At 39.7% G+C, this 13,007-nt stretch overlaps 1 protein-coding gene across 1 annotated transcript; it reads right to left on the reverse strand.

Moving 5' to 3' along the window:
• Nucleotides 1–2,747: 2,747 nt before the first annotated feature.
• Nucleotides 2,748–6,917, reverse strand: LOC109870948 (acyl-CoA-binding protein-like). Its single transcript, XM_020461663.2, has 4 exons — nucleotides 6,783–6,917; nucleotides 3,665–3,782; nucleotides 3,503–3,565; nucleotides 2,748–3,285 (listed from the first exon to the last, which is right to left on the reverse strand). The coding sequence occupies exons 1-4, from the start codon at nucleotides 6,789–6,791 to the stop codon at nucleotides 3,212–3,214; spliced, it is 264 nt and encodes an 87-aa protein (XP_020317252.1). The 5' UTR covers nucleotides 6,792–6,917; the 3' UTR covers nucleotides 2,748–3,211.
• Nucleotides 6,918–13,007: the final 6,090 nt, after the last annotated feature.

Below are 13,007 nucleotides of genomic sequence, written 5' to 3' on the forward strand. Positions count from 1 at the left end.
CAGAGATCCTCACTGAACTTCTGGAGAGAGTTTGCTGCACTGAAAGTAAAAGGGCAGAATAATTTTGCACGCCCAATTTTTCAGTTTCTGATTTGTTAAAAAAGTTTGAAATATCCAATAAATGTCGTTCCACTTCATGATTGTGTCCCACTTGTTGATTCTTCACAAAAAAATACAGTTTTATATCTTTATGTTTGAAGCCTGAAATGTGGCAAAAGGTCGCAAAGTTCAAGGGGGCCGAATATTTTCGCAAGGCACTGTATTTGGGCCGCAATTTCTGAGGCTGGTGATTCTAATGAACTTACCCTCTCCAGCAAAAGTAACTCAGGGTCTTCCTGTGGCGGTCCTCATGAGAGCCAATTTCATCATAGTGCTTGATGGTTTTTGCGACTACTTGAGAACTTTCAAAGTCCTTGAAATTTTCCAGATTACTTTAAGGTCAGGCAATGATGGACTGGCATTTATCTTAGCTTATTTGAGCTGTTCTTGCTATAATATGGACTCGGCCTTTTACTAAATAGGGTTATCTTCTGTATACCCCTCCTACCTTGTCACAATACAATACAGAATACAACTGATTTGCTCAAATGCATTAAAGGGGAAAAAATACTAAAATTTAACTTTTAGCAAGGCACACCTGTTAATGGAAATGAATTCTAAGTGACTACCTCATAAAGCTAGTTGAGAATACCAAGAGTGTGCAAAGCTGTCATCATAGAAAACGGTGGCTACTTTGAAGAAATGTTAATATAAAATATTTGTTTTAACACTTGTTTGGTTACTACATGATTCCATATGTGTTCATTGTTTGTCTTCACTATTATTCTACAATGTGGAAAATAGTACAAATAAAGAAAAACCATTTTTTGACTGGTAATGTATGATTAACAAACATTATTCATAAAACAATGTAAGTCTCCTCCTGGAATAAACTCAGAAGTCCCCTCCCCTAGTTATTCAGCCAGAATTGATTTATTTAGTTTTTTTACAGTTATTTGAAGTCCGGTCACGGGATACTTTGCTATCGCCAGGAGGAGACATGAAGGAAGAATGTTCCTTCCATGAGTGCATGAGAGATTTTTGCGGCAAGAATATGGCCATTGTAGATTCCCAATCCCACGCAATTATTTTTTTAACGCACTCAGAGTATAAACGTTGTCTCAAATAGTGAGAAAGCAGTGCAAAGTTCGACTTGCCTCCTGTGAACCACTGTTAAAGCCCCACAGTGGAGGTGTCATAATACCAATAAAACCTAGCGAATTTGAGAAACATTTAAAATAAGGGCTGTGTTTCGTTTATGCTTACCCAGGCGTGACGTTTTGATAACCATTGAAATCTCTAGGACAAGGAGGCTTATCAATACATTTGGCTCTATTTACTGATTTTGAAAATGCTCATTAGCATTAAAGTAGACATCATGCAAGATTACAAATTCCTGCATGTCATATCTAGCTGACACCTTAGATAACAGGTAGTGTCAATTTCAAACTTACACAAGACATTCAGAATTGTCCATTTAAAAAAAATGTTAAAGAAATGTAGACGATTTATTACTACGTTTAGCTAACATTAGTTAATCCAGACATTTTTACCTTTACCTCGATTCAGCAGTCTCGTCCAGATCATTAGCATTTGTAGTTATGATAGCCACATTAGCAGCTAATTAGCATTTCATTTTTGGGGTAAATACAATATATTGTTGGATCCTGTGTTTTACATTATAGCTATTACCATATATGATTGAATATTATCTGCTGTTGGCTTGTGTGGGTGTATGTGTGTTATGCAACATAGCTGACTTGAAACATTGTTAAAAGTTTCAGGGCCATGGGCCTTTCTCATGATGGAAAAATACAGAAGACAGTAACTGTGCAATGAGTTTGGGGGGGGGGGGGGGGCACATTGAGCGTGGGCGGTCTTTTGTTAGATAACAGGAGCCAGGTGCGAGATAACGGTATCGAGCATGAGCACATGGATGTTCTTCACAGCAACAGTTACATCTATCAACAGAAGCGCCTAGAGGCGGGGACCCGCCTGAGCGCCTGCAATAGTCTGAGCAAGTTTAAACCACGCCCAGCCTCTGTGATAGGCCAACAGACGGGTTGGAACTGTCTATCACAGTATAAAGAATACTGTTTACATACATCTTGTCAGTTCTCTGTTCTGCCCTGCGTAGTATTACAGTGAGCCCCTATATACGAAAGCTGCATTTGCCATTTATTACTTAGCTAATAAAAAAATACATAGTATAAAATCAGTGACTCAGTTATATTTATCCTGATACCAGATTTGAATTTACGCAACCCTAACAATATTGGTAAGTCACTTTTTCCTAGAGATACACTGTCACGCCATGGTAAGCCTACATGAAACAGACCTTAAGTGTTTCTAAAATCCCCTCTGGGCAAAATCTAATGGTAGAAAAACAATTTGCATAATTGTCCTTGTTTGACCACTAGGTTTTATGGGTATTATGTTACTGTATTGGTTAACTGATAAAAGCTAACCATTCCTACAAGAAGTATAAAGATATTGGGGAGCTGTTGGAAGCATTATTCAAGAAACGAGTGTTTCTCAAGACCTTTGTCCCAAGGAGATGGTGCAACTAAACAGGGTGGTAAAGGGACGAAGTATTCTTCTTGATTTTAGTTTTATATTTACAGAATATACACATTTAGTTAAATGTGCCGAGTCAGACAAGTTAGTAAGATCTCATCACATGAAATAACCAAGCATGACAACAGAAATGTTAAAACAAATGTAGACTTTATGGAGATCCTGGGCTGTACAACCAGTTCACTAGAAAATTGCTGGTGGAGGACGGCTTGACTCGGTCCGTAGCAGCGGCTTGTCAGCCCTGTATTCTCAGCTTGACCATAGGTGGTCCACACTGCGACTATTGCATGCGAATGCTGTATGCCTAAACATACCTGGGTCCAACATATGTATAAAATACATGAGGTGGGCTTGAGTTCTTGTTTTGTTCCATTTGAATAGTCCAAAAAGTGCCAACTAAAATCACCCCGCAAGCTACTCCGCTAAACCAAGCACACCTCTAGAATTACAAAGTATTTTACATATGCATTTGCCCCAGGTCTTGTAGGAAAGGGCATACTAGTGGAATTTAAGGCATCTCACAGGGACGAGGTGTGGGCTGACCACAGAGGTCATGGTTCTACACTGCCAGCGGTCGAACCCAGTCAGTAGGTTCTTAGACTCCGTACTTCCCTTTAAGCTCCTCTACCAAGGCAATGTACTCCTTCCTGGCTTCCTCTTGGTTCTTTCCTATAAGAGGCACAAGGAAAAACACATTCATAAAACATGCTGATAACAGGTTACTGTTCAAAGATTGTCTGGCTCAACCAGTACACTTATGACTGTAAATGCATTGAGCTGAAGGGATCCACAGCTGTCTAAATCTGATTCCCTGCGAATTACAAATCACTTAAGGTGAACCGTGCCCTCTACAATCTAAATGTGGGCAGGACTACAGGAAACACACCTTTCTCCTTCTCCCAGGCATCCCACTTGGCTTTCCCAGTGAAATCAAGCATCCCAGGACGAGCTTCAGAAACAAAGTAAAAAACACAATCAACAGACTATACTCAATACAATGAGCCATCTACACTTGAGGGGTATCACAAAGCACTGGATGCTGGCTTACCGGTGTTGACATCGCCCACTTTGGCCTGTTTAAACAGAGCATAAACCCTGAGCATCTCTGCATCTGCTGGTTTGGCCTTCAACTGCTTCACCTCCTCTGCAGCCTTATCAAATTCTGCCTGGGTGGGATAGAAGCAAAATATGCGATTAAAGTCAGCTAAACAGAGAAAGAAAAGCCTACACCGGAAAATGGCTGCTTCCAAGTGAACTTGGAGAGATATGATGGCTTTAGACATGAAAGGTTCCTGTACAATCTCATTGCAAAATGCCAGCAACCTTACAGCAGATCTATGTCAGAAAAAGGTTAAGCTAGATAATCACCGGATAGCAATTGAGTCAGCACTGGCGTACATTGAACCTTGATCTCATATAGGTCTATTTGGCTTAGCCTACAGACAGTAAAACTACATCAAAGTCAAGATGACATTCCATTGTGAGCAACAGGAGACCAGAATGGCAGAACATAGAAACTGGCCTCAACCAGAACTACTGAGTATGGAAACAAATCATTGTTGCTGAAAAGGAGGTCTATGCTGCCAAGAAAGAAAAAAAACAGGCACCCCAGCAGTACAATGGTCCTCTGAGTGGGCTGAGCTTGAGCAACACTACAAAATGCCACACTGGATGTGCCACCCTGCCAACTGTGCCAAAGGGGGAAGAGAGACAAAACACTGGTTGCTTTTCCTTTTGTATAGCCTAAGAACATAGGCAGTCTGTTGCCTCCACTTATAGTTCATCCATTATTAGTGTCACTGAAATGTTTGGTGTCAGATGGCCTGGATGTTGCTTTTGCAACCCACCCAGAGGAAAGATTGGATTACAAATCACCCTGGTCAGAGTCCAAGTAGAGGTAATAACCTGGGGAAAGTACCCAACCCTTATCTGTACAGCCTCCAAGGCAGGATTTAAAAGACAAGACATTAAGTGTTTTGGGGTTACTGAGTGGCGCAGCGGTCTAAGGCACTGCATCTTAGTGCTAGAGGCATCAGTACACACCCTGGTTTGATTCCAGGCCGTATCACAAACGGCCGTGATTGAGAGACCCATAGGGCGGCGCTCAATTGGTCCAGTGTCGTCCGGGTTAGGGTTTGGCCGGGGCAGGCCGTCATTGTAAATAAGAAATTGTTCAACTAACTTGCCTAGTTAGATAAGGGTTCAATAAAAAACATTTCCAAAAAGGTGTTGTGCATCTATTAGCTTTGCACCTGCTCACTCAGACATTGTAAATGTTATACACAAAACAGTTCCAGGGAAAAAGCTTTGCATTGCCCACCATTTACAGTCCTGCCAGATACAAAAGCATTGTGTATCAATGCAAATATAATGCTCATTTGAGTCTAGGTCGATGCAGAGAAGGAAGAAGACAACCCGGCATGGTGCTTATGTATGAGAGTTTAGCAGCTAACTACAAAAGAATCTGGCCTGAAGGTAATGGCTAAACAAACACATTATCTGAACTAAAAAAAAACAGCCAAGGTCTTGAGTTTTAATGTTGCAATATGTGTGAGGCAACACACTAAAAATGTGACACAGCTAAAACCAATGTAATCTAAATCTACTCAGCTAAACAACAGATATCCAATATGCTTTGGCCTCCGCTTCAATAGGAGGACAGAGATCAGGTTGCCAAACTCACTGATGAAAATATTATCTATCGTCCTGGCTACAACTCACCTGTGAACTTTTAAAGAACCAAACGGAAGCAAGCAACGTAAAACGAGTTTCTTTTTGACAAATTCAGTTATGTTCCGCCCTGTTTCATTAGCTTCCGTTTTAAGAATTGTTTTGCGACAGAATATGCCTAATGAATATGCCCCCAGGTGAGAGGCAGAGGGCATGAGCTGAAGGGACAAAGTACAAACCGGTAAAATAAATGTGAGAAACTCCAACAGTGCTTTTACCTTCAATTTGATAGAACTGCATAATTTTTTCAAATCAAAATCAAATACTTACTTACAAGCCCTTAACCAACAATGCAGTTAAGAAAAAAATACCTAAAAATAATATAATTAAAGAGCAGCAGTAAAATAACAATAGCACGGTTATATACAGGGGGTACCAGTACAAAGTCAATGTGCTAGTCGAGGTAATTGAGGTAATATGTACATGTAGGTAAAGTTATTAAAGTGAGTATGCATCGATAAAACAGAGTAGCGGGGGGCGCAATGCAAATAGCCTGGGTAGCCATTTGATTAAATGTTCTGGAGTCATATGGCTTGGGGTAGAAGCTGTTTAGAAGCCTCTTAGACCTATACATACTTAGGTATATGTAAACAGATATAACGTGACTAATTTATATATACATTCATTACTCTAACCAGAAACACAGATGCTTGCCATTTGTTTTCTGCAAGTTGTTCAATAATGGGTTTATTAAATGGGAGTTTATGACCCTACGTTCCCGGGCGCGAACCTTCTTGCCTTCGAGTGACCATGTGATTATAAGAGCTGCGCAAAACGGCAAAATGTCTTCCTTCACCCTATAAGAACAAGCTAGACTTTAGTCAACGTTAGATATAATTACTTTCACAAGCTTCTTCTCGCCAGGATATTACGCAAGCAATCATATACAGAGGCGCGTGTGAAGTCCACACACAATCAGTGCCTTGGGCTATGTCAAAGCCTCACCACACCCTTCAAGCAGGGTGACAGAAGTGCCAAAGCCAGGCAATCCTCTGGCACTCTGGTTTGCCAGTGACATTAGCTTGCTAGATATTGAGCTGTCAAACAAATGAAATAGTTGTTTCATCGGGTGGAAGCAAGGGCATTGCGCCTTTTTAAAGGCAATAACATTAATCAAGTTGAATTCAAAATTGCCACAAGACCGACGGGGATAACTAGTAACTAAGTTACTATAATTAGTGGTGCCAGGTCAAGTGCCAACTCCAGTTTGGCAAAAACGATACGCTCTTTACTTGTGTTCTAGCTAGTAAGCTAATTTACCGTTAGCTGACAAAGCCTAGTCGACATGTTAGTGAAACTGCACTTGGACCAGGAAATCAAACCGCTGCCTGTGTGGGTCTCTAAAATAATAATAATAATAATAATACAACTACCTATGCATGTTATGGTAACTAGCCACAATATAATGTAAAACAAAATACAAATTCGATCCAAACCTCAGACATGGTTTTCAATTCCTTTTGAAGGCCCTTAGTACAGTCACAGAACACTGCTGGCGTCCACAGCCCAGAACTAACGGAAAGGAGAGTAGACCGTTCCTAAAGTGTGTATCGTGAGCAACAGCGTGAGCAACAATAGTGGAATCGGCGGTTCGCCTTTAAAATAAAAGTCTCCCATTGAAACATGCAAACGGATAAAGTGCCCAACGTTCTGAAGTCTATACATTCATAGTGCGATTGTGTCAAATTAACTACTTATTGTATTTTGTTGAATGTATATAACATTCCAACCTTGTTTAGCGTTATCGGTTTGCATCGGTATTGGTATCGGTATATCAATTGGGGACTTTTATTTTGAAGGCAAACCGCCGACTATTGTTGCTAATGTTTACTCACGACACAGTGATCTGTTCCGCCAAGCGTTTCGCTACTGTGCGAGGCGATACCGCCCCTCAATTCCATTGGTAGATTTAACGAATGACATTCACGCAACATCTCGGTTAGTTCGGGTGAGTAAAGGTAACCAATCAAATCCCTCAATTCATTGGCACGAGTAGTGGTCCCACTAAAGTAGGGCACGGGGTCATGGGGATGTGTGTCTGCAACAATTAAATATGTATCTCTACTAAAGACAACAGTCTTCTCCAATAGGTCGTTATCATTAAAACGTCACAATTAGGTGAAGAACGTTCGATTTGCCTGCTTTCCCGGCAAGGAGATCGATCACCAGCTCCTCTAAAACCACTGACCACTGCCTGCTGTTTTAAGTGATTGTTAAATAAATTAACTTTTTGGTTGTAATATCATCACCACTTGAAGAGCATGGTCAGAACCACATTTCCGAATATTCCATGCAAAGCAATTGCGCACATTTAGATTAAAGTTAATACAAGAAACTGCATGCTTTTCATGATCAGTAAACATCAATAGGGGAGGTGCATGAAGATGCGGCCCACATACAACAAATTGCTTTTTTTGCTAATTTCGCCTTATTGTACATTGCTCTCTTGTTACCTTTTTTTGTATGTTCAAAAGCACACTATACACATTGCGCCAATTTGAGCTTCAAGGTGCCAGCAATTAGAAAAAACGAAAAAGTAGAATGTGATGATTTATTCGGGGGCATTGGACCATGTCTCGCGCTGTAGTGAAAACATTCAGCGGATAGGGTTCTCTAATTACCAGAGCCACAAAGGTAAAATTGGCTAGGTAAAAAAATAAAAATACAAACAGCAGGTTTTTAGTCTTTAATAGAAAGGTTTGAGTTAGGCATACGTTTACCAGTGTGGTTAAGGTTAGGTTTCAAATCAAATTTGGAAGATAACTTGTAGAAATGGGTGGGGTTTATGACTTTGTGGCTGTGGTAACTAGTGACGACCAGTGTATAGTGATAAAATGATGTCATATCTGAATTCCAACATCTTTATGCACGTTCGCAATGGATCATGTAATTCTAAATCGGCTGTGTGAGGGTAGACTTATGATATCTCTCATCGGATTTTAAAATAATTTTTGCATTGTAATTTCAGAAAATGTCCTTAATATATTTGCAATAGTAGTGGAATAATTGTTTCACATTATTACTTAACCAGCAGTGTTTTGATTGGCTGTGATATTCACTCATTAATTAATCCTGCTGGACCAGCATCCGTTGTCAAAATGAGAAAGCTTTTTTGGTTTTGGTGCTGTGTTTCTTTGGTGGGGTTTAACAGAAGTTGGCATCCAATGTTTTGCATTAGTGCCACCAACAGGACTGGAGTATAAATACATCCATTATACTTTGATTCACGTGTAAAAGGAAAACATTTACCCTGCCAACTAACCCACTATACTCATAAAAAAGGCACTACCCCATTTCCCTATTTTAACCCTATCTGATCCTAGACCAGGCCAACGCCCTGGGAGGACAGGACACTACCATTCAACACCCCCTGTAACTCTTTTGCAGTAAAATCTCGTTTTATTTTTTTCCCACCATTATTTAACCAGGTAGGCCAGTTGAGAACAAGTTCTCATTTACATCTGTGACTTGGCCAAGATAAAGCAAAGCAGTGCGACAAAAAAACACCACAAGTGTTACATGGGATAAGCAAAAGTACAGTCAATAACACAATAGAAATCTATATACAGTGTGTGCATATATCAAGGAGGTAAGGCAATAAATAGGACAATAGTAGCGAAGTAATTACAATTTAGCAAATTAACACTGGAGTGATAGATGTGCAAGTAGAAATACTGGTGCGCAAAAGAGCAAAACAAGTCAATATAAACAATATGGGGATGAGGTAGGTAGTTGGATGGGCTATTTACAGATGGGCTGTGTACAGCTGCAGCGATCGGTATGCTGCTCAGATAGCTGATGTTTAAAGTTAGTGAGGGAGATGTAAAGTCTCCAACTTTTGATTTTTGCAATTCATTCCTGTCATTGGCAGCAGAGAATGTGTTTTTGGTCATAAGTTGCAGTAGCAGCAACATTATGTACAAAATAAGTTTTAAATAAAAGAGTTAAACAATGTAAAAAAAATTTTTTAAATATTTTTTATATACAGCACAGATGGTTAGGAGCCCGTAAAACGGCAGCCATCTCGACCGGCACCAAATGTCATCATTGCAATAGTTTTTCCAACGTTAATTTTATAGCCTGATGTAGCATATTCACCTATTAATTTGAATATTTGTCTCAGCCTCTTATGTACACGATGACATCGTCGGCTTACAGAGATATCTTGTGTTCATTTGGCCCCACCTGCAGCCCATTCATGTTTATGGCACTTCGAATAGATTCCACCAGAGGTTCTATACTAAGGGAAAATAACAGACAATTTCCTTGTTGTAACGAAAAGGCTTTTAAGTTGCAGTGCAATAAGTCTGGTTTGTCTTTTAACTTTAGTTTTAGGGATACCGGACTATGATCTGAGATTATGTTATTAATAATATATAGTTTTCTACCTGATGAGCTTAAGGTCTGAGTGATAAGAAAGTATATCCTAGAATAAGTTCCATGAGGATTTGAAAATAAAGTATACTATTTTGTTGTTGGTTTTAACTTTCTCCAAATATCAATAAATCCCTGTTCTTCACAGTGAAATTGAACTGCTCTAGACATTTTCAATATGGGACCATCTGTTCGTGACTTGTCCAAATGTGGAGATAATGGACAAATCTTTTTTTTGCAATTAAAGTCACCTCCAACACACAATGTGTATTTGAATACTTAGCAATCTCTAAGAAACATCTACTAATCAATTGTGGGGAATCATCATTTGGTGCATACAAATTAGCAAAAGTAAAATGTATAACAAACTGACCCTCTGAATCAGTTACCTTATTTTTCAATGGAAAAGACAACCTCTTATTAACCAGTATTGTAACGGTTTTGACTTGAGGTTATTATTTATAGGGGTGCCAGGTAGGTTGTGCCTACCAGAGAAAACATTGGTTTCTCCTTTTAGTTTGGGTGGGAATGAGTCCCATCTGGTCCGTCAAGTCTACACCAATACAAAGGACTTATGTAAAAGTCAGGATGGAAATAAACTTTTCATAATCCCTTAAAACATTGGAAAGAACTTCCAAAACAACTATATTCTTTTGCGTGGGTTGTATTAACATCATCAATGATTACACACATATAATAATATAACATAATGAGTTCTGGTTCCTCCAGAAATGTCCTGTACCTCGGGCCTAAAAAGAGTCCAGCCCGGTAAAGGAGTTCAGTGAACTCATGTGACTTTTGTCACGCAATGTTTGTCCGTTCATTCCGTGTAGCGTAAACCCAGTATTAAACATACAATCAATATAACAATTATTTTACCACAGAACTTTAAAGCGTATCAACTCTTACTAAGTCCTCAACTACAACTAACTACATAAATCACAGTATACATCACATCAAAACAAATGAAATACCGTATACAAAAAGGTGGTGGTCAGTCAGACAATCCAATCCGCCAATAGATCTCCAGCGGAGAAAGGCCACGAAGAACGGAGAGGTGTAGTCCACGGACGCAAAGAGTGGATCCAATCCTGGGTAAACCCTATTAGGCTACAAAACAAACGGAATAGAGAAGCTTCGGAACTGAGGGTTGAACACATCCTCATTCACGTCTCCATCACAACCCCACTTTTGCGCAGCTGATACTGCTTATTTAATTGGGAATTAAAGGGAAAGCGCCCTATTGGAAGGAGAAGCACTGAGACGGTTCAGAAAAATTCAGGGCCGTCACAGTATACAAACACCATTTATTTTTGAGGAGGAGAAAAAAGTATGACCTACCCATTCCTTTTGAAGCTTTTTGTGCTCCTTGTCTGATAAGTAGGTCTCTTGGAGGAGGGCAATGTTACAATCCATTTGTTTTAGCTGTCAATATGTTTTTTCCGTTTAAGCCCTTCACTTTATAAATCATAATGTTAAGTGATTTCATTATGAGTATAAAGTGTCAATATAAAACACTACAGACCTTGATTTCAATTGACCTTTTCCTCGTACCCATAACTGCAGACAGAAACGCTTCTTTGTTTTTCATTTCAATACAAAACGCACACAGAAACATCATCAACACAAAAATAAGTATCTCCACTAGAACGAAGGGATCCCGAACAGTGAAATTAAAAGTAGAACACATGACTGCCACATTCCTTGGTGGCAAATCTTGGTGGTGTTATTTAAACAAGGGGGGTTCCTCAAAATACCCAGTAGTGGGGCAATTGTGGAAACTAAGTGATATTTCTGCCTATATTATAGTATATCGGACCAATTATTTATCACTAGACAATTTCACTTCAGCGACCTATCATTTAAAGAGTAGCCTGGATTAAAAAATAAATCAATATAAGAAACAAAAAAAGGGTGTAGTCCATAAACCTGCCTGGATGAGACATTCCCTACACCCCGTTATAAACTATGAATTATAAACTGTGTGGTTCGAGTCCAGACTGCTGATTGGCTGACAACCGTGCTATATCAGACCCTATACCACGGGTATGACAAAACATTTATTTTTACTGCTCTAATTACATCGGTAACCAGTTTTTAATAGCAATAAGGCACCTCAGGGGTTTGTGGTATATTGCTAATATACCATGGCTAAGGGCTGTATCCAGGCACTCCGTGTTGCGTCGTGATTAGCAGCCCTTAGCTGTGGTATATTGGCCATATACCGCACCCCCTCGTGCCTTATTGCTTAAATATAGCCCCATGGCCTATTACATGTTTTCCCAACTCAAATAATATTAGGCTATAAGAAAACAGAACGGCAAAAAAATACAAGCATATCCAGGCGGGTAAATTTACTGTCTCTCATTCCAAAGCAGGATGTCCTAAACAGTAAGGGTTAAATGCTGGAAATTAAATGTAATCCAAAAGCATTGTCTAAATCAATAAAACATCAGCAAATTTTTGATAAATATTTTCAGTAACCTACATTTGGGTGGCCTATATGTAATTGCCATAAAACAACGTATAAAAATAAATAATCTTGCTCTATATCCTACTAAAAGAGAAAGTGGGAATGAGGAAAGCAGGCATTTCTGTTTTTTCCCAGATTAAATAATTACTTTATCATCCCGGCAAACTGTAGGCTAATACATTTAAATTCCTTAATAAGAAGAAGGGGTCACTTCAGTAGGCAATGTGGATTGGAGAATGTTCCGCAGTAGATTTAGGATACTTCTTGTGCCTTGAGTCCTTCTGTCTCTCACTCCTTCTGGACCCAACAATTTGCCACATAGTCGGCATATTTTTTCGGACCCTGTCCTCGGGTCTGGAAAGTGCTGTAATCCAGCCCACTGGAGCGCAGGTAGGACTCGGCATCAAGTATGTGATGTTTTTGGCTGCCAATTCACTCTTGATCCCATCGTAATCTTTTCTCTTCCTCAACAACTCTGCAGAATAGTCATTGAAGATCGATATGCGCTTGTCCTTATAGAATAGTCCTCGACAGCTGCATTATCCCCTGTTTCGTCTCGAAGTTGAGAAGGCGCACGATGATAGCGCTGGGCCTCTGTGTCCTTCGCTCCGGGCCTGCTGTGGGCCCTTTACATGACCAAAGGTGTAGCATTATCGATTTCTAAGACCTCCCTCAGCATCTTGTCCACAAATGTAGACATTTTCTGCCCCCTTTCTGCATTGGTTTTGACCCGCAAAATTTGAATATTTTGAATATTTATATCACTTGTTGGCCTATCTCTCTGTACTGGAGTAGATCTACTCACATCACTCCT

The sequence above is a fragment of the Oncorhynchus kisutch genome, linkage group LG26 (genome assembly GCF_002021735.2).
Source record: "Oncorhynchus kisutch isolate 150728-3 linkage group LG26, Okis_V2, whole genome shotgun sequence".
Taxonomy (NCBI): Eukaryota; Metazoa; Chordata; class Actinopteri; order Salmoniformes; family Salmonidae; genus Oncorhynchus; species Oncorhynchus kisutch.

Excerpts from the sequence above, each read along its gene's own strand:
- LOC109870948 (XM_020461663.2), bottom strand. Across the intron at positions 3,566-3,664 it reads AGTGGGCGATGTCAACACCG|CTCGTCCTGGGATGCTTGAT; the intron begins GTAAGCCAGCAT and ends TTGTTTCTGAAG. Across the intron at positions 3,286-3,502 it reads TGCCTGGGAGAAGGAGAAAG|GAAAGAACCAAGAGGAAGCC; the intron begins GTGTGTTTCCTG and ends TGCCTCTTATAG.